General features: G+C 48.2%; 1 protein-coding gene across 1 annotated transcript in view; it reads right to left on the reverse strand.

Moving 5' to 3' along the window:
- CASQ2 (calsequestrin 2) overlaps positions 1-21,475 on the reverse strand; it is a 44,189-nt gene extending 22,714 nt beyond the window's left edge. The window contains exons 1-5 of the mRNA XM_090056871.1: positions 21,066-21,475; positions 7,162-7,246; positions 4,827-4,927; positions 2,110-2,221; positions 270-343 (exon numbers count right to left, since the gene is read on the reverse strand). Coding sequence (XP_089912997.1) covers positions 270-343; positions 2,110-2,221; positions 4,827-4,927; positions 7,162-7,246; positions 21,066-21,299 — 606 coding nt within the window. The 5' untranslated portion in view covers positions 21,300-21,475. The remainder of the gene's footprint in view (positions 1-269; positions 344-2,109; positions 2,222-4,826; positions 4,928-7,161; positions 7,247-21,065) is intronic.
- Between the last annotated feature and the right edge of the window lie 229 nt (positions 21,476-21,704).

The following is a 21,704-nucleotide window of genomic DNA, read 5'->3' on the forward strand; positions in this document are numbered from 1 at the left end:
GTCTGTACAAAAGTTTGACCACCAGTAAAAAGTTTGCAGATTGTCAGTAAAAATTTGCTTGGGTTGGCAACCCTGGTAGTCATTACTATCTTCATTTCCCAGTTGGAGGCCCTTCTCCAAGCAGACCTATGGAAGCTACCCTTGCATTTGCAGTGAGTTTGCTTTATGTCATTGCTTTGCATTTCAGCTCCCTTGTTAGCCTGGACTTGAGCTCTCAGCTAAACACATGGGACAGTGTGGACTCTCAAGAGGGGTCTCTGGAGACTTACCCCTTTGTCAAAGGTAGCAAAGAACTTTACGTATGGCTGGAAGTGCTCAGCTGCTTCTTCAAATGCCTTGTAATCTAAAAGATGAAACAGATCAGAAAGGGAATTAAAGGAAACAGTCTAAAAGTGTCTGACCACGTGGGACTTGTCAGGGCTCTGATTACATTGGAGGAAGGTTGGTGTAATGTTTAAGACAAAGGCCTTGAGGTCATGCAGCCTATTCTTGGGTCAACTATTGTGGTCTTGCCCAAATCTTTTCAGTGCTCTGTGCCTCAGCCTCTTCATTTATACTATTGTGAAAATTATTCTTATGCACTTAGGCAGGTTGCAGAGCAGAGGTCTGTCATATTTGTGGGGCATGCTGAGATTCTCATACAAGAGGTTCTAGGCAATTCAGAGTTCTACTATCAGGTTCTGCTGCAGATAACAATACTGAGGCATTTCTAACTTCAAGTGACTTACAAACAAGAACTTGAATGAGTTACAGTTTATACAAATGTGCACAATTTACCAGACCTGATGAAGAATGTCTTGCATTTGAAATATTGTCTAAGTCAGGGGTAGGCAACCCCAGCACATGTTCCAGAATGTGGCACGCAAAGGAATTTTGCTTGGTGCACGTGCCTCAGGGTGGATGGTGGGGAAGGGCCCAGAGTTGCACTGCCACAGCAAGGATTGGGCCCCTTATGGCTCCCCCTACCATCTGCCCCCGGCATACCAACACCTTAAAAGTCAAGGTTGTGGGTGTTTTTGGCAATCTGCCCAAACACGCTGCTGACCTCTAGTCTAACTCTCCCCTAACTATGTAGTTAGTCTAATGAAAGACATCTCCCTAAGAAACCCTTTCCTCTTGCATAATTCCTGGACCATCACAGTGACAACATCGTTCTAACACAGGGGTGGGCAAAATGTGTCCTGGGGGCCAGATGTGGCCCACCAGGCCATTCTATCTGGCCCGTAGGGCCCCTAAAAAAATTATAAAATTTATATTTATCTGTCCCTGGCTGCCTGTCATGCAGCCCTCCATGGCTTGGCAAAACTCAGTAAGCAGCCCTCTGCCCAAAATAATTGCCCACCCCTGCTCTAACACGACCAAGATTTACCAGAGTCATTTAATGGCTGTAGGGCCTATAGGAACTGCAGATCCTATTCTGTAGTGTTGCAATGCAGCTTCTCTCATAAAAGCTGCTGTACGTATTGCTGTTTTCCCAGGTAACAGCTCCTTATTGAAGACAGAGATGTTGACAGCCGCTCTCCACCACCGAGCAGCAGACTCATCCAGGAAATAAAATTTCAGCTGGACTGTCCTGTTCAGCTGAATTAGGGTTTGTGGTTCTGAGGAGTCCCTGGGCATTTGCCAGGAAGGACCATGCAAGCTCTCCTGGTGCATGCACTGAGTTTATTTTATACCACTATTGGTACTGAATTCCCAGATGAGGCAGCTTCCTCAAGCAGGTGTGAGTACTATGTGTTTAAGTGCTTTATCACATGGATTTTACATCTTCTTTGAAAACATCTGGCATTGGTCATTGTTAGAGATCAGCACAGGACTAGATGGACTGCTCTCTCTTTGGGTACAGCAGGGAAGGCTTAGGAAACCAGACTAAACATGGCCACAGTCTGTTTCTGTACTGCAGCTCCTACAGTCCCAACAGCTGGGATTTATGCTTTAGCTACAGAGTTGATCTCTATTTGGCATGTGAAGGGATTCAGCTGACAATGGAACCCCCCAGCCTCCCAGCTGGGAGAGCCCTTGAGACTACAGATCCTTACAACCCCCAGTCAGGAATCCCTCTGTTCCCTTCCCAAAGCCTATCTAGACCAAGAAGCAGGTCTGTCTCACATTCAGTGTCTTCTCCTTTGAAGTAGCCAATGAGTTTGATTTCTTCCTCAATGCGGTCAAAGGCCTGGAGCTCCAGCTTGCTGTTGATGATCTCCACTGGGTCCTCCAGCAGCTGCCACAACAAACATAGCTTAAAGAAAACCCACACCTGGCAGCACTGACCTCTGACAGGCTGTGTGAACTGGGGCAGAGGGTGGGGGGAAGATTTCAGCCTGCTTTCCCGTACCCAAACCCTACTCCAAGTTCCCAACTCAGCCTCAAGACAGGAAGCCAGCAGAGGTGGAATAGCTGGGACACTCTCAGAGGTAGCTGCCAGTAGGGAAGGGTAGAAAGCTGTTGTGGGGGGTAGGGGGGGAGTTGGTAGTGGGGTATAGTCCCCTTCTGTAGTCTGAAGCCCAGCCAGTGGGCGGCAGGAGGGTGAGTGAGCTGGGAAAGTGCTGGGTCATTTGTGTGAAGGCAGTAAGAGCAACCAGCAGCTCTAACGATACCCGAAAACATACTGCAGGGGAGATCAGAGTTAAAGGCCAGTGTGGCAGGGCACCTTGTGTTGGGAGAGAGAGGAAATAAGCAACTGAGAGGGCTGGAATAGTGGTGGCTTGAGTGGCTTTTGTGTGATTAATATCTTTGTTCTCAAATGCCAGTTGAGAGGGGATGACCCTGAAAGCTTGCAGAAAAAGATCCTTTTTTTGCAATTTCTCAGTTGGTCTAATAAAAGGTATCATTTGGGACCCAAGAGTTCTAGATGCTTGCATTTGAGAGGGGAAGATGTTACAAGCAAGCCACAGATGCTAGATGCCAGGGAGATGTAAAAGGTGAGCAGGGCTGAGGCTAAACTTGTCCAGAGACTCTTGAAGAGCATGGATCTGGATCTTTGTGTCTGACACCTGTCTGTAAAATGAGTTAAACTAGCGCTTTGGCTGCACACTCATCCAGGCTTTGGTGGGGAAATGGGGCCCAGGCTCAAAACTGTTCAGGCCCCAACCTCATGTCTTCTTGAGCAAGACTTGGTGCGACTCTTCTGCCAGTGACACCAGCCTACATCACAAGTGGCTTCAATGGTCCCAGAGGAATTAAACCAGCGTACAAGTCATGTCCAGGAGGGAAAATCGAGCCCATTTTTCTGAGAGCCCTTTCTGCTTATGCACTGCATAATTTCTGTGTTTCTTGTCCCTAGTTTGTTTTGGATTTTCCCTCCTGAGACAAGAGAGAAACCTTTGTTCTCTTTATTTTGTCACTGAATATGATCTTTATGCACACAACAAAATAGAGCAAGCAAGCCCTCACCCAAAGTGACTTGGGCTGATGATAAACAAGTCCTGTACGCTCAGCATGTGCTGCTCTGGCCTTCCCATAAGTGGAAATCCAGGTTTGCAATGCTCAAGTGCTTGTGACAGAGTTGCCCCCTAGCGGCTGGCCTATGGAGAATACAAACCCTGTCATGGCAGCTGGGGCTTGTGTGCTACAGGGGAGGTCCTGGCTTCTTTCCCTAAAGCCGCTTGTATGAGGTTCAGCTGATGACTATAATTTCTGCTGTATGTTGCCACGGATACATTATAGGCTCAGAGATGGGATCCTGGAGAGACACTTCCCCTCCTCTGACTCCAGCTCTGAGTAAAACCAGAAGCAGGAGGCTGGTGGGAAGCCAGGATGCAATGACTGTCTTAGTGTGTCTGTGTTGACCCAGGACCCCAGTATGTCTGCGGCAGGGGTCCGTGGGATGAACATGCTGTGGCCATGATTCTTGTCTTTCTTTTATATGAGCATTAGTTGAAAGGGGCACCACGATAGTCCAGGGAGTTATACTGGGATATACTGTTAGAAATTAAGCCCTGCTCCATATCTTTGCTACCAACTCATCATCTCACCTACTCTGTTTTTTAAGTTGAGATGCAGTTATTCCCACTATCCCAGAAAACTAAACCCATATGCCCACTACAGTTCTATCTTGAAAGTCCCCTCCAGTCTGCTGCTCAATCATTTCCCCCTCTGAGGCCAGGCCCCTCTTGTCTGTGACAAAACGATGAAGAGGATTATAAGTCACGGGTAAGAGGAGTCTCACTTCAGGTGGTGTCAAACATCAGGATCTGAAATCTTCTTGGATGAAATCAAATGATCTTGTAGAGTAATACATTTGGAGACGTGAGTTGCCTCACTGCCTCCGCTGGTAAGCTTAGGGCTTCCATAAAACCATTGTGTGCCTCCGTTTCTCCAGCTACAAAAAGCAGATAATGATAATCACCGGGCTTAGTAAAGCCCTGTGAATTCTTCAGAGTACAATGGGCCAAGGTAGTCCTTCTCTAAACCAGTGATCCTGTTTCATTCTCATGTCCCTCCAATAACGAGAGGGAAAACATACAGAAAGTCAGCTGGGTGAGTGACATTATTTCTGTATTTTGCAGCAAATGCCAGTATTGTGTTGAGAACAGGCTCTAAAGAATTTGGCTTGTAGAATTTTGACCTATTGGATCACTTAGTCCTTTATAGATTCATAGATTCTTCCAACCCTACATATATGAATCTGTAAAGGACTAAGTGATCCAATAGGTCTAAATTCTACAAGCCAAATTCTCCTCTCACTCACATAGGTACAATGCTGTGATGTTCTGTGGAGTTACACTGGTTTATTTTACCTTAACGGTTTCTACTAAAAGGAATATTTGCAAATATTTGCATATTTTGGGAAATATATGCCAAGACCTGGTCTCATCTGTGCTTACATCCAGGAGGAATTCCACTATGACATCTGTGGCCAGCTCCCCATCAAACTCAATCAGACGCTCCTCCTTAAAGACATAGAGGCTTCCTTCTTCAACCAACCCTGGAAGAAGTAGACAAAAGGGTATAACAAGGTCAGAAGGCCACAGAAAGGGTTAAGATGTTACTCAGAGGCTCAAGCCTCTTAGGGTGTCTATACACATGCTTGGCAGTGGGGTGCATTTTAATGAGTGGTTCCTGGAGAGCCACTCTAATTAAAATGTTGCAGCAACACATATATTTAGTCCCCATGTATTTAAAAATGGCCACAGGATACTTTAATAAAGCTCATTCAACAAACTTTAGTTAAAGTGTCCCAGTGGCCATTTTTAAACCCACAGGGGCTTAAACATGGGACACGGTGGTGATGGTAAAGCATGCTAATTAGAACACAGCAGATTTGATTAATTGAATCTGCTCTGACATGTTTTAATTAGATTGCATCAGAGCATGTGTATAGGCACCCTTCGGGCCTTGTTATATAGTAATTTTAGATGGCTCCTGGAGCTCTTAACCCCTGGACTGGCTGCATGTTAACACCTTTAAGTGGCTTAAAGCACTCATTATGCAGCTCAAAGTTATGCCACTCCAGGGCAGGGTTATCTCTGATCACATAACTTTGCTCCTGTTCCATTAAAGTGTGGTTACTCCCCACAGCTGTGCCTCTAAATTTGAAGTCCACCAGTATCCCAGGATGCCATGGCCCTTCCCTCACATGGTGTTTCTGTGTGCAGCTGAAGATGGCAACAGGCTTGAGGCAGGTCAGGGCCAGAGGGGAGTGAGAGGGAGGGGTGGGGCGGAGCCAGTGCACCAGGATGCTGCTGCAGGGCAGGCAAAGTGTGGCCCAGCACAAGAGAAAAAGGAAAGCTGCATGAGGCATTGCTGAGGATGCAGAGGGCACTGCACTGGGGGGCTCTGACACTGGTCTGCACTGCCCCACTGGGTTCCTCTTGCAGCAGGATGCCATGGCTGGCAGGAGCATTTAGCAGCCCTCGTGGTAGTGGTGATGGTGGGGTGGGGGGAGGAGGAGCGGAAGGTGCTGCCTTGTCACCAGCATGTTGTCTGTGCCTGTGCCAGGCTCCAGGGGAGGCAGGTGACATTGGCGGTTACATGTTCCTTCCCCCCCTCGCTCCCGCAACCCATTGCTCACATCCCTGCCTGTATTGCAGGGATAAAAGCCTGTCCTAGTTCACCAGCCCTGCTCACTAGGCTTCTAGTGGGAAGTCACAGCTGTGCATGTGGGAGACAGTCCGAGAAGGTTTTGAGCTCTAAGGTGTGACTGCTTCAAGCTCTGAGCCAGCACTAAGCTGATCAACATTTGTGGGGCAGTGTAAGGTGTAACAGGGCCTTTATTTCCCAAGGTGTTCTGGGAAAACATGGTCAGTAGCCTGCTCACGTGGGCCCATTTGCCAGTCCAGTGCAAGTTTCTAGTGGGAAACTTCTCTGAATGCTCTACTGGGAGATGTTACACTTAGGGACAGAGCTGAATAGAGACCCAGAGCTGAGAACCAAAACCGTGTGACCATTTTGGTTCTTACACAGGCTGGAACTTCAGGGATTATGACTCTCCTTCCAATCGTAAGAACGCTGAGGTAGGCACAGGATGTAGCTTTTTCATTCATACTGCAAGTATAAAGCAAATGATAACGACAAGTAATACTGGACTCTTATCCCAAATCTGAACATCCCTTAACTTTAGGACAATTCATTCGGATGCAGACCTGGGATTTTATCTGTGTAGAAATGGTGGTCCCCCCACCTAGAGATGGTGAGATCAAGTTTGCATAGAATAAAAACTGGCTAGGAGGCCAAAGTGAGCCCGAACTGCTTGAGGCTCATTAAGTTTCGGCATACATTTATGTGACATCATATACATAGAATACTACCCCGCAAGCTATATATGAAGAAATGTCCCTCCACAGAAATGCAGCTGCTTCTGGGGTGGAACACATCAGCTGCTTATCTCTGTAGTGGGCCACCAGTTCTAAACCATTTTAGGTGAGGAAAGTGTTTCCCAAATGGAAGCACATGACCACCCCTCGGTGTTCACATCTAGTCTGAGGGATCCCATGATAGAGGAATAGCATGACTTCAGATCCACATGATTCGTATGATAAATGTGCTCCCATGAATATAAGCCACAGAGAGACTGGCTTCTTGAAAGCCAGATCTATTGCGTCTCTTCCCTTGGTAAGAAGCAGGCTACACAATTAAGCTGCTCTCTTCTACTCTGGTGGCACCGAGCTGAGCTGCAAGAATGCATGTCACCTGCTACCAGTGAAGGTTCCCCACACTTACCGAGTTTTTTGGCAAGCTTTGCATCTTTCTTGGAATCTACCATCCCAAAGCCGATCCCTTTCTCTTCCAGGACCTGGGCTGCAAGCTGTAGAGGAAATCCAGAGAGAGGAGCATACATGACATGGGCACTGCAAGATAGCAAAAAGTCACCATGCCGGCTGGGATGTCACCTCAGCAACAGGTGACCTACATTCTGGTCCCGGGCAGGGTTGATGGGTGGGTTGTATCACACACTATCTGACGTGCTACCTGTAGGTCACAGTGATTGTATTTCCTCCCCTGCAGTCATGGAGCTGAGTTAAACTGTGATGCCCTGAGCTGCTGATTGCTCCCAGATATTCAGGTGCTACATTCACAGCCTGAACTAGGGACACCGAAACAGGAGACACAGCTAGAAAAAGATCTGGGTGTATTGACATGAAACAAACACTTTCCCAAGGCCAGTGGGAATGTGAGTCTTGGGGATTGGCAGGCATTTTACCTCATTGTTGCTAAATGCTAGACAATGACATGTGGAAATGAAGGGCCACATTCACTGTGAGAACATGTCATGTCTCAGCCAGGGGCTTTCACAGGACATGGATAGCAGAAATAGAGGAAGAGAGCAGGCCAGTACCATGTCCCTTAGACATTCCTCCGTTTTGTTACTGGGTTTTCTCTGTCTCCCTTCCCGGCCTGTTTCAACTATGCCTCTCTTGAAACACAAAACCAACAACATTCAGACCTAATGTTTAGGAGACATTTAACAAAGAGAGGAAAGCAGAGAACCCTGCTTCACCTGTGGCAGGTTAAGGTGTTGCATCAGGGTTGATGGTAGTCTTATGTAGAGTTTAGATTATGGTTGTATGGGATAGTTTTGTAGGGATGATCTTGCCTTGGGCAGGGGGTTGGATTGGATGGCCTGTGGAGGTCTCTTGCAGCCTTGCTTCTCTATCACTCTAATTACTGTGTTTTGGGATCCAATCAAACCTTTGCAATGAAAGGCAGAGATGAGTGGGACACCAACCATAAGCAAAGTGAAACAACAACCAGCCTCAGCGAATCAGCTCCAGAAACAGCTCCTAATAGCAAAGCACAACAAGCTCCTCTTCACATCTGTGCCAATCACCACCCAAATGAAAATCCTTTTCAGCTCTGCTTTGCAGAATGCGCAGGACCAGGGGTCAGCCAAAGGCACCCACAATCTTGGCTTGTAAGAAGTTGGCGTGCCAGGGGAGGATGGCAGGGGAGCCACAAAGGGCCCAATTTGTTGTGGCAGCACAGCCCTGACCCCTTTCCTGAAGTGTGAGTGTCAAGCAAAAGACCTTAACATGCACATGTGCTGGGGGTTGCCTACCCCTGTCCTTGGCCTTAATGGAGCACTCAAAAGAGGCTGCAGAGTGGCTGTAAGAGAGAATCACAAAGGAGGCTGCTGGAGCTGGTGACCTTTTTGTCCCGGTGGGTGTCAGGTTGGGGAATGGCAGGCAGAACACATGGTTTGGGAATTCAAATGTCTCAGTTGCCATGAGGTGGCTCATAAGCTACCCACGGCCACACAACCACATCCCATGTGGGTCAGGAAGCAGGAATGGAGCCCCAGGGCCCCTGGAGAAGAAGTGTCTCTATTAGGGCATGCTGTGGGCTCTGCTTCTGGATATGGCTACAAGCCACAAGATGAAGGAAGAAGAAATACTGCAGACAGATTAGGACAGGGTTTAGGAGCAAGGCACAGCCATGCTGGGGTCTATCATGGTGCAGACACTATGTGCCCTCCACACCCTGTCTCTAAACAGGCATGAATGTCATACAATAGTTCTTCACCCACAGAAGTTCAGTCTGCTAACTTCCCACTATAAATAGCCTCTACCCAAACCCTGTTGGAGGTGAAAATAACAGGAGATTAAGAGAGAGAATGAATACTAATAACAGAACTCTCTCACTTTCTTTCTCGGGGCGGTGGGGGTGGGGATGCAAAGTGGAGACCTCAGCAATCACTAGTAGCAGTTCAGCCCATTGCTAACACTTCTGGGGCAAGAAGAGGCAACCTAAGTGACTGGGCAGAAAGTTGCCTGCCTTAGAGCTGTGATATTATTTTTGAAGCCTCTTTTGATGCCTGAAGTTCTCTCTAGCTCCCCCACACAGTGTATGTACTTCTGCTCTTGAATGTGTCCTCATGTTTTGAAGTGTAAGCAGTTGTAGATGGGTGTGGGAGATCACAGAGATGCAGTTGTGAACACAAGTGCGTGTGTGTGAACACCTGGGTTCACATGGCTGAGGTTTTGAGGAGGTACAGAACAGGCAGGAGACTGTTTGAGTAGCTACTTGGGAATATATACATGTCCATAGGAAATGTGGGAGACAGGAAAAGAGCTGCATGTGAAACAGTAGGACAATGTGTATGTGTGTTGGGGGGGGTTGACTGGTTGTCTGTGTGTGTGTGTGTGTGTGTGTGTGTGTTTTTGGATATAAGAGGAGAAAATGATACAGTATGGAGGTGTATATGTATGTGGTGTGTGTCTAGAGAGCTGTACATGTGTGTGTCTGGAGCTGTGTGTCATATCAGTGTGTATGTGTATGTATGTGTATACAAGTGCATATGTGCTCACATACATTAGCACTGGGTCTCTTAGAGTGTATGTGTCTGCACACGTGTGTATGTACATGTGAACTTGGATAGAGGTGTGCTGCTAGTGGATAGGAATGAGTGGAGGTGTTCTGGGGAGGGTGTGCATTGGATGAAGGGGTCTGAGTGACAGTCCTGAGTAGTGAGCTGTGCAGGCAATCAGAAATCTTCGCTGGGACATCCTTGCTAATAGGATAATATTAAACATGTAGTACAGTGTGTGTCCATGCACAGCACACTGGGGCCCAGCATCAGGGAATCTCTCCTAGCATCACTTCCCATTGTGGCAGAAGTGGTTGGGGGCCCATCTGAAGAGGGTGCTGCCTTCCCAGTGACAGCCGCTCAGGAGCTAACAAGCATGACTATCTTTGCTCGGCCCTCAGCTGGTCAGGGGAGCTTGATGTGGCACCTAGGTATGACCTTGTTCTTGTCACTGCACTTGAGTTGCCATCAAAATATCAGAGCACAGAGAATGCCAGAAACAGAGTAGCTTGGCTGGCTGCCCCCTGCTCAAATACAGTATCTGGCATTTATGTATCTGCTTACAGTATATTCTGATTCTGTAACGCTAGTGGGATTTGAATGCAGATAACGTTTCTAATCTCGACAATCCTTTTGGCTCAGGACCTCAGGAGGGAAGGAGCTGTAACGCAAGAACAGCTTCCCTTCCCACCCCCCACCCCATCCCGAGCATATCCCCTCTTTTAAATGCAGTGAAGCTTGTGTCCATCCAAGCCCTTGTCATTGAGCCTGCATCAACAGTGAGTAATTTAACGTTAACAGGTGCATGGTGAGAGGGATGGGAGCCAAGCAGAGTGAAGAATTGGGCTTAACTGGTCATTGTGGATGGCCCCCCATTGTGGATGATGAAGTGCAGTTATGGGATTTAAATGGCAATGAAGCAGGTTTACATTAACTCTTAGAACAAAACTTTCTAACTAGAAGAACAGTAGGACAGTGGAACAAACTGCCCATGGAGGTTGTGCCATTACCTTAATTTCAAGAACAGGCTGGATAGGTATCTGTCTGGGATAGGTAATGAATGGTATGTCCTGAGTTTGTGCAGAGGGTAGGACTAGATGGCCTGTGAGGTCCCTGTTAACTCTGAGATACTGTGGTTCCAGGTGCCAAGTAGTCTGAATAGCCAGGTATGTCTGGGGGGCCTGTACAACCCCAGCATGCTGTCTGGATCCTAGGGGGAACATGCCCTCTGTGAGGGCTGGAGTCTTAGCTTCTGACACTGCTTCAAAATCATTATCCCTCCTTACTGATGTCACTACAATCTCCCCTGAGGTTTGCTTGAGCCAATTCCTGATTTTCTCAGCACTGAGACAGCTGGGAGACAGCTCTCTTAGGCCTGGAAGCGGGAGAGAGACAGGGGCTTTCCTGGCACTCTGAGGGCAGCAGAGCTGATGGTGCCCCCTTGAATTCTTCTAGACGTCTTACAGTGACGGTGAATAAAAGGGATGATCAGATGGAGGCCTGTGGAACTGCTGAGAGCTCACAGGTAAGAGAAGCAAAGCTCCTGGAGATCTGTTAGTAAATCAGCCCAAAGCAATTGCTTACATAAGTGCCAAGTCCTGTGGGCTGCTCAGTACTGGACAGTGATACAAATCCCTGTCTCCAGTAGCGGAAAGAAAAATGTCCCTGTCAGATCCTTCCAGCTGTGTCATGCTAAGTCCTCCATGCTTACTTAGTCTCAGACTTTGCAGTAGGAAGCTTTTGGGCTGTTTCCAGCCTCACTGGGCAGAGGAGAAGAGAGGTGTTCTGGTAGCAATAGCATGGGGAGGTGGTTCTCAAGGTCTGCATCCCAGACCAGCCTCACCAGACAACAACTCCATTCCTGATATACATGAAAATGCTCACACAAATCCTCATATGGGAAGCCAATTTTGTTGCCAGTCCCTTTCCAGTGTAGGGTGGCATTTCATTTTGTCACTTCACCTTCCCTCAGCTTCATGCAGTAGCTTTTGCCTCGGATCCCGCAAACTCTGAAGCTGTCTTTATTCAGCCCTTGACACTAGCAGGGAGGGAAGGGGCAGCATGTTTGGGTGTCTGAGGGAGTTTGGCATTAATAGCCCATTACTTAGCAAGGACAGTTTCCTTCTGGTCTAACTGGAGGCAGTGAAAGAGCGAAAGACTGGAGAGGAAGGAGGGATAGAAAAACATGGAGGGAGACTTCCCAAACGACAGTATTCTTCCTTTAACTTTCCCTGCTCTTCCTAGTGGCTCCTCTAAGCTCAAGCACATGTTAAAGGCCAGGGCCTGGTTGATAATTAGCCTTAAAAAAACCCTCCCCAGATGCTAGAAGCTTTTACTTGCAGAAGTGGACAAAGAACTGACTGTTCCTCTGAATGCTTTGGGTCACAGTGAAGCTTTGTAGGCTGACAGACTGTTTTGCTACCTGTATTTCTGCCCCACGGTGGGTTTGCTCTGTCTTTAGAACAAGAAGGCCCCCTGTTGGGGGCCCTCTTTTTTCTTTCCCATGTCTGTCTGCTGCACCCACCACTATAATTCTTTTAGGGGCACTCTGGTGCTTTTGTAGTGTGGGTCAGTAGCGTAACTTGGGCATCACAGCTGGAGCAGCTGCCCTGGGCACTGACTTCAGGGGGTGGGGTGCAGAAAAATATCAGCTGCTGCACAGCCATGCATGTGTGCTGGCAGCATGGTGGCAACCACAAGTCCCTGCTGCTCCCATGTGCCATGCTGCCCTAGACATCTGGCTGCTTGGTTATGCTTTCGACTGTCACTGGGGCTGAGCAGAGGTGGGGAAGCCCAGATGAGAGACTCTGGCAAATGAACACACCCTCTGGCAGTGGGACCAGAGGGAACTTAACCAGTGTCCTTTCCAACATCAGAGGTCACTCACCCTGGAGTCTCCCCCCTTAGGTTAATGGTACCCTCAAGTCTAATGGCAGACCTGGACATATGGAGCACACAGAAGTCACTTCAGAAGAGTCTCTTCTCTGGTGGTAGAAGATGGATTTCTCAGCCCATGAGCCAGGAGCACAGATCATGGGCAATAATTACATACAGCGGAGAAAGCTTGGCCCAATGGAAACTCAGTGTGCTCTTTGGACACCTTGCCAAAGGTTTAACTTAATCTTGTATTTTTATCTGAGCTAGGCATCCCTAATTTTAGTGAGCTATCAGCCAAGGCACAAGTTTCCAATCCATGAGCTGGCAAGGTATTGTGGGAAGTCTGGCACTTTCTCCTCCTGATGTTTACGGGGGTGGTGGCTTGATTGCCTGGGATTTCCATTAACCACTGCTAGTCAGCATCACCGGGAAGGCGATCCTGTCGACTCAGGTGGGCAGACCATGGGCCGAACCTCCAGGAGCAGATGGGCACATCGCTTGTCTGTGCTGACCTTGTCCCCTGTTAGGTGACTTGGAACCACACCTGCCTCGGGACTCTCAAGCAACCTGGCAGGATGAATCCTGATTCACCGGGCTTGAATTTGGAAGGCGCAGGGGGAAGGAAGTCAGTGGTGGGGCTGAGACCATTGCTGCTTGGCTTTGTTTAACCAGAAGGGCAGCGGCTTTATGCTCAGGGCCCGTCTCTATCATTAAGGCATGAGCCCACACGGAGTCAGGCTGGCAGCTCAGGGAGAAGCTTGGTTTCAGAAAGCACAGCCCCCACTCCTGCTCCTCAGCATGACGTGGGGGATAGAAGTAATGCATGGTCCCCAAGAAAACTGCAGCCCACGCTCTTCTCTCCACAGAGCTGGAACTGAGCAGGTGTCAGGGCTGTGGCACCACCTTGTTCCTTTCCCCTCCTGCCTCACCCTCGTTCCTAGCTACAAAATTTGGCTTTTTTTGTTTGTACTCCAGATAGGCCTGAGGCCCAGCCCTGCATCTAAAACCCCTGGGAATTTGGAGGACTTTGGATCTGGTTCTGAGCTTCCCCACTGAGGCTTATCTTCTTTTATACTCAAAGCCAACTGCGCCCTGAGTGTACGAAATGAATTACTGAGACATGCAAGAGAAAAATGGGCCTTTTAATTTAGAGAGAAGCAAAAGAAATGTGCAAGGGGCTGTAGGAAGTGACTTGTAAGGAAAGATGTGGATAAACCTAATTCTTTGTGGGATTAGAGGTGTTGGAAACTTGTTAGCTCCTTGGCTGCATCTTCCTGCCAGGGCAGGATAAAGTTCCCAGAGAGAGAATTTATCATATATTGACAGCTGATCTCAGCCAGAGCTCTGCTGTACAACACAGGGGTGAGGGACATGGAAGCTGCCTTCAGGTCTCAGAGGGGTCATGGGTGCCAGAGAGCATGAGGGAAACAGTTATATAATGAGGAGCGTATAGTCAGGAAGAGTGAAATGAAGTAAATCCAAGACAATTTCAAGAGGGATATGAGGAAACATTGTCTCTAGTCTGATAGGATTATGGAGAAAGCATAGGATGGAGTGCTGGGTGGTTCTGGGCACTGTGTGACCATGGGGAGGTATCTTCCAAGCTGCACCACAGACTCCTTGGCTTCAATATGAAGATAAGGATACTTTGGGATACTGAATTTTGGCTTGGCCAGAACCTCCTAGGTGACTGAGCCTAGTCCCTTTCCACTACAGACAACTCCAGTGTATAGTCCCTTTCACTAACCAACCATGATCCATGTAAGAACACAAGGCTGGAGAGGATTTCCCTGCTCACTGACTCTAGTTCAACCTGGAAACAGTGGGGCTCACAAAGTGGGCTGCCTTAGGGGGCCTTTTCCTGGGAAAGAAGGAGGCCCCTGTGAGCCAAGGAGTTGGTGCTGAAAGCTGGTATGATGGTAGTTTGTGGAGGCTGTAAGAGGGAACACTGTGATATAATGAGTGAAATGGGGGCGATTGCTGCTCCGGGCTTCTGATCACAACTGAACCTAGGTATGGCTATATAGGCCAAGTAGTCAGGGAAGGTAACAGGGGAGTTTGTAGGGGGAGGTAGGCTTTTTTAATCAAGAAAGAGGACACTGGTCAGGTTTTATGTCCCCTTGGCTCCTCCTAGGAGACTGTATCAGACTCTCACTGCTCTGACAGTCAGGGACCTTCTTCTCATGTCCAGCCTAAATTTATTCAAGGCCAATTGATACCCTCTTGTTCTAATGCCAGCATTGTCCTTTGGCTGAAATAGTTGTCCTCCCTCCAGGTCATTTATGCCTGCCACCCTCTCAAGTGTTTTTATAGACAGCAGTCAGCTTAGCTCTTCCAGATGCTATGTTTTCTCACATGTGAAGAGTAACCATACACTTCTGTTGGTGATTATTTTTATTTTATGTGGAGGTAAAGAATGTAGAAGGAAGAGAAATGAAGTCACCATGGGACAGGGCACAACGGGTGTTTCCTCTGTAACACAGAGTGGGTCTGCATGAGACATTTACTGAGCAGCAGACTAATTAGCTGCTTAGTAAGTACAAGTACCATCCTGCTGTGAAGTAAAAAACTCAACAGCGGTGCATGTGTAGATGCTGCCCCAGATGGCTGGGGCATGGATGAGGGTGCTTGAGTGCAGGCGCTGCCTGCCAGCTAGCCCTGCACTGAAGCACCCTCATGCAGCCAGCCCATCCCAGCATGTTGAGCTGGGAGTAGTAGCCCTGGGCTGGCAGGCTGACCTCTTGGGTTCCCTGCCAGCTGGGGCTGCTCCAACCCGGCTCAATGTGCTGAGCTCCTAGATGCACATTCAAATGGTGCGCCTGGCAGCAATGCGCTCTGGAGTTTATTGTTTCTCATTAATTGCATCTGAAGTACCCAGGCAGTATCAGATTGATCACAAAGTGGCATCAGAACAGTTATTCAGCTGTCTGCACTCATGGCACCCATGGAAGAGGGTGAAGCTTACTTCATTAATATCTGCTGCACCCTTTGTGACCCTTGAGGCACTGGGGAAGAGTGATGTGTTGTTTCCTAAGGATGAGCTCTCATGGCCTGTGGATTCATTTCGCTAGGTAAGGAGTGGAAATCCCAGATCTGACTCCAAAGAAACTAGACAAACATTGTGGAAGAGAGGCAGAAATTAGGGCAGGGTGGCACCTTAGAGAATGACTGGGTCAGAGGCATAAGCTTCCATAGTCACCGGTCCTTCACTGGCCAAGGGTGATGGGCTTGGAGCAGCGGCATCTCCTGGATGGTTTCCTGCTGTCCAGGTATCTCATGAAAGGCATGTAATAACACCTAGACCTCAGAGCAGCCCTTGCTTTGCACAGTGTCTGCATACTGGCACAAGCTCTTCTCCCTCAGGGCTCTGTTGTGTCTCTAGGTGATGCCTGCAGAGCAGTTGGTCTTGGGATGAAGCCAGTGACCAGCTGAATGCTTGAACTTCTGTAGACAGCAGAGTTCTTTAGGCACTGGGGTCACATTTGTTCCCTATTCCCTTGCAGTTATGGTATCTTAGAGATCCTAGACTATTGGTGGAACCACCAATCTTTCTCAACAGTCTCCCCCCTGCTCATAGGTTATTAGATTTCAGCACCATCTAACCAAAGCACAAACCTTTTCTCCCAAATAAGCCATGAACCTAGACCTTGACCCTTTCCCCACTTTAGTTTTAACTTGGGGCTTGGATCTCATGCCTACCTTCGCCTCTCTAATAATAGTTGTGGTTCTTGGGCACCAGGGAGAGGTTATTTGATCTTATGAGCAGATCTCCCCCAGGTGGTTAGGAGGAATTTCCTTTCATGGAGTGTATTTCAGAACCAGCCAAGTATGTTATGGGGTTTCGTCTTGTTCTGAAGCAGCTGAGGTTGACCATTGCCAGGGGCAGAATGCCAAACACCAGACCTGATCTGAAATAGGAAGCACAATGCACCTCTTCTCTTACATTAAATGAGACTGGTTTTAGGTGGGGCAGCAAGCCATGAAATGTCAGCCTGTGGCTGCTGCTGCTGCAGAGCTAAAAATGGTCAGGCTAGCTCAGCTTCTTTATTAAGGCACTTGCACATGCAGGTGGGACTAAGGGACAATGGAGGGGGAGCACATCCAAGAGACTTTAATGAAGGGAACAAGAATGAAGAACCTGCTGGGTTGCAGGCTGCCCCATCAGTGTGTGAGATAACCCAAGCTCTTTGCTAAAGGCTCCCATTTCAGAGGCAAAGCCCCTAATCCCTCTGATCATTACCGGTGTTACATTATTCCTTGAGATGAGTGCCAGCACACTGAAAGGAGAAATAATTCAATTTGCAATGCTTGCTGCCGAGCTTGGAGAGAGGAGGAGGCAGCTCCAATGAAGAAAGGGTCTGGGAGCTGATGTCATGAGACAGGAGGAAATGAACAGGGGATAACAAAGAAGCACTGGTCTGCGTGTGTCCATCCATGTGTGTGCATGGTCTTCTCTTTTTGTGCCCTGTCCAGAGTGGTCAGCAGTCTCTTACAGTCTCTAACTCTTTAGCTTAATCTATGCTGGCTCATGCTGTAAGCTCTGAGGGTCCTTGCTTCATACCCTGGTGTCAGCTAAGGTGGAAGCTGTTATTGTGTCACACTGTGGGTGCTAAATAGAGTGGCCATAAAGAAATCTGGGACAGTTAAGGACACTGTCCCCTTACTTCCCCGCAAGTCAGAAGCACTGCTGCAGGCTGTGGAAAACGCCCTCCATCAGAAACGCAGGAACAGTTTGTAGGGGAGGTGGAGCTGCCTGGTGCACCATGCCTCTCCACCTCTCTGCTGGATTGTGCCCCATGCCTGGGATTCTTATTTAAATTTTCCCCAGCTGTCTGGGACCAGCCTTTGAAATCTGGGACTGACCTGGCCAAACTGGGACATATGGTTCCCCCAGTGCTATTACAAGTAATACCCATGGCTGATAGCTTACTATAGCAGCAGGCCTTAGGCAGCGAGAGAGGGCAGAAGAGAAGGATCATGTAGCCAAGACCTGGAAGCCACCAATAGGCAACCAGAGGCTGCTCGGTGACCACTATGAGGTGCTGCTGTTTTACAGCACTGTTCTCCACTCCATATGGGTACCAGTGGCCAAGCATCCCCAACAGCACAAAAGATTGAGAGGGCACCTGCCCAGCAGTAACCTACAAGATGGAGCTAAATGGACGCTCCCTGCAGCTGCCGGCAGAGAGAACAGTGCCAATCCTGGCTCCTCTGCAATGGGCAGGAGGAGGGTTGAAGGAACTGGAACCAGGGCCCCCTCCTAGCCACGCAGCAACTGATGGGCAGATGCAAGGAAATGCTGCAGCTTTATCACCTCTGACAGAGAACTGGCTGCCTGCCTGCACTGAGGACGAGTTAGCTGCTGCCAAAGAACAAGAGCTTACCCCCTTATGAGCAGTAAGGTCACCCAGAGGCAGGTTTTGCATGACTAAAGCCTGAGTAGGAAACCCCTGACCACAGGGCAGGACTTCAGAGGGGGACTCTGTTGAGGGACTTGGAGGCCTAACAAATCCCAAACTTCCATGGCTGTTGGTTATAGTGGTATCTGTTGAGGTATGTGGGCTGTGGCCATGTCCAGGTCCAGAGTGTCTCAGCAGGCTGGCACTAGGTGCGTGGACCCTCTGAGAGGACTGCCATCTATTGGAACCTTGCATATTGACAGCAACACAGAGGGGCCTGGGACAAACTTCTCTGCTTACTCTAGGGTCTGTAACACTCAGGTAGCTACCTGCACATGTGCAGTGATATGTCTGATGCTCCCTCACTAGGCTGGTTATCTCCTCAGCTTGAGAAGGCCTGCATCAGCATGGACACACATGGGCAGATTGTGCCCACGACACTGCTGCACAGTGCCTGCTTTGGAAACGCCTTGCTGTGCATTGTGTTCCTCCTGCTGACAGCTCAGCAAAACACTTATGCATGTGCTTAAATTTCGTCAGGGGCCACCAGTGTTTCTCTGGCTCAGGGGCTGATGCAGCCTATCCTACTGTATCGCCCCCATCCACCTATGGATTCTAGGAGTGAATGCCCCAGCTCCTGGGCAGTGTTATTACGTGCTGTGAACAGGCAGCAAAGAAGTTGCTGGGAAGAGGTGAAATGCCCTCCAGTCCAGACCAGTCACTCACTAACTCCTTTCTCCTCAGACCCCATCGCCCCTGCCCCAGCACTAGCAACATCTACTGCTCCATCAATATGTTTTGCAGAAATCATCTGCAGGAGTGAACAGATGACTGAGTCTTCCTGTCTCATTCAGCCGTTGGCCTCATACCTTAGATTACCAGAGAGAGGTGTAGGTGTAATGTGCTCTAGACCTGGAATGAACCTCATCAACCCACCTCTCTGTGCCCCCTCAGCCTCTTTGGGAGTGTGCAGTATTTTAAGCCTATTGTCCTTTGGTAGTTCTTTACATAGGAGACCAAGATCTACTAATAGCTCGGGCAGAGGTATGGCCTGTTTGGGAATCCTGACCAGGCTGGGAGCTAAGCTGCTCAGACCTGTCAAACCTGAAGCACTTATGGGCATGCCCAGCTGCACTTTAAAATTGAAAACTGAGAGGTCTGTGGGCTCTAGGGGCTTTTAGGTATAGCTGGGTGAGGTCTTGAGGTTTGAGGCCAGGGACCCAAGTCATCTTGTTGACCTAAGCCTTAATGGCTTGCCCAGGTGACATGGGAAGTTTGTGGAGGAGCAGCAAGCAGCACCCATAGATCTCCACAATTCTAAACTAGGGCTACTCCTGCTCTAAGCCCTGGATCTGTCCTGAAAAATGAATATTTCCAAGGACATTTAACAAGATAGCTATTGCATGTTTAATAGGTGACATTGTTACTGTGGACATGAACTTCACGAGGAACATTGCCCAGGGAACATAAAAGATACTGTCATCTGTCAAACTTCCATAAATACATGTTTAGGAATCAATTGCCATTTATGTAGCACCAAATAACCTTCTGGTGGTTACCTTTTTAAATAGCAGTGCCTTGGTAGCATCAATGACAAACATTTCACCCAGAGATCAGGAGCTCTGTGGCACTGCTATTAACTTAGCTTTGCGAAATTCTATACCCTTGTTTGCCTGGGCAAACCATCATCATCATCATTATTATGCAAATAAAATCTCCTTGGTGTTCCAGTCATCTTCAGTGTTGAATTGAGTGAGTCAACTTGGAGATTTTGGACCTGAGTTAGTACATGCTCAGGATGGGCTAACCTTTTAACATCCAGTTGCTATTTTCTTATGATGAAGCATATTTAACCCCACACCTGAAAGATAAAGTGTCACTGTCCCTTTAATCCTTCATTTCTCCAAACAGAAATATTCAGTTATTGGACAGCATTTCTAAGGGCCTTGTTACATGCCACACTGTAAGTCACACAAACGTTGATCAGTTTAGTGCTAGCTTGCAGTCACACCCTCAATTTGGGAGGCACATCTGTGGGGAGTGGCTGCATCTTAATGGAACAGAAGTGGGGCTATGCAGATTAAGAAATCCTGCCTTGGAGTGGTATAAATTTTTGCTGCATAACAGGTTTTTTAAGCCACTTAAAGGTGTTAACGTGCAGACAATCCAGGGGTTAAGAGCTCCAGGAGCTGCGCGACATTACCATGTAACAAGGCCCTGAGTCCAAGGAGGAACATAAATACCTAAAGCCTCCTTTCTTCCCAAATCCAAACACTGCAGTATAATCCAGGATATTACAGGTAGCGTTTTGTGCTACAAGTCCGTCAGGTAATTCTTACCTCATTCCACTTTACTGAGGATCAGTTACTTAGGTCTTTCCTCTCCCTGAATTATTAATTGTATGTTTTCCAGCTCAGAAAGGAACAGTTATATTGAGGTCACTAACGAGCAGCTACAGAGGAACTCCCAGCAGGCAACAGTACCAGAAATACAGGACAATTTCTGTGCCAGCGTGGACAGGGGGCTTTTAAGAATAAGAGGCAAATAATGTCTTTGTGGCACTGTTTACAAAGGGCTCCTCTGCAGATGAGGACTACCCCCCCCAAGATGATTCCTTGACAAGTAGAACATTGGGTTCATATGAGCATATGAGTGAAACTGCTTGTGTAAAATAAGCAATCCAGACATTTGCTCTGAATTCAGCCTGCAACCTCCAGTCTTCCAGAGATTTGGAAGATTGTGATCTAGTGTGCAACCCATTATTGGGTTCTGCAGGGTTTCTTGGTTTTGGCTGGGTACAGAAATCCTGACACAACCCAGCATGGATGTTTCCTGAGAGGGTAGTGCTGGAAAGCCTAGTCTCTTAAGCTTTCTAGTCCCAGGGATTCCACCTACATCCAGACCAGCATCCCAGCCCCTGGGTCCCTGTCCCATCTGACCTTCCCAAGGTCTCTTTCCAAGTAGCTGCAAACTGCCCTGCAGCTGTAGACCCCAGCTCAAACAGGGATACAGCCCAACACAGACATGCGTGCACTGGCACTTACCTCCAGAACCATCTCTGTCATCTGGAACTGCTTCTGAGAGGCTTTATCAGAACTCATGGGCTCATGGAAGAGCAGGCAGAGCATGTCGTACTTCTTCAGTGCCTGCTTATAGTTCTTCTCGTTCAGGTCAATCACCCGATCCTTCCCATCGTAGGTGGGGAAATTCAGTCCTTCTTCTGCCTTGCAGCAGAAAAGCAGGCACAAACCTGCCACAAGCCAGAAAGCCACCTTCATTGGGGCAATGGGTGTCCAACCTTTTCTTGTTTATCTGTGGAGGGAGACAACGAATGGAGCTTATGTTTCCTCTGCCTTCCAGATGACCAGTCCAGCTCTTCAAGGCCAAGTGGGAAGCAGCAAACTTTGCAATCCTGGGCTCAAGACAAAGAGACAGACAGGAGAAGCTGTGAGGCCAAGCCCCTGGATACCTTACATAGCTCTGCCTGGCTTCTGTGTCATTAGGAACTCCATTTTTAGGAAGCAGTTGTTTCAAGCTAAAAATAAACCCTGCAATGAATAAAAAGGACAGATATGACACCATTGAGGGACTTGCTGGCACTCTGCATCCTCTGAGAGAAAGAGAGAGAGGGAATGAGTGAGTAAGACAGAGAGAGAGAATGGGAGGATGTTGCTATTGAGAAC

This window comes from Crocodylus siamensis, chromosome 1, assembly GCF_052110815.1.
Source record: "Crocodylus siamensis isolate JL-2025a chromosome 1, ASM5211081v1, whole genome shotgun sequence".
Classification (NCBI taxonomy): domain Eukaryota; kingdom Metazoa; phylum Chordata; order Crocodylia; family Crocodylidae; genus Crocodylus; species Crocodylus siamensis.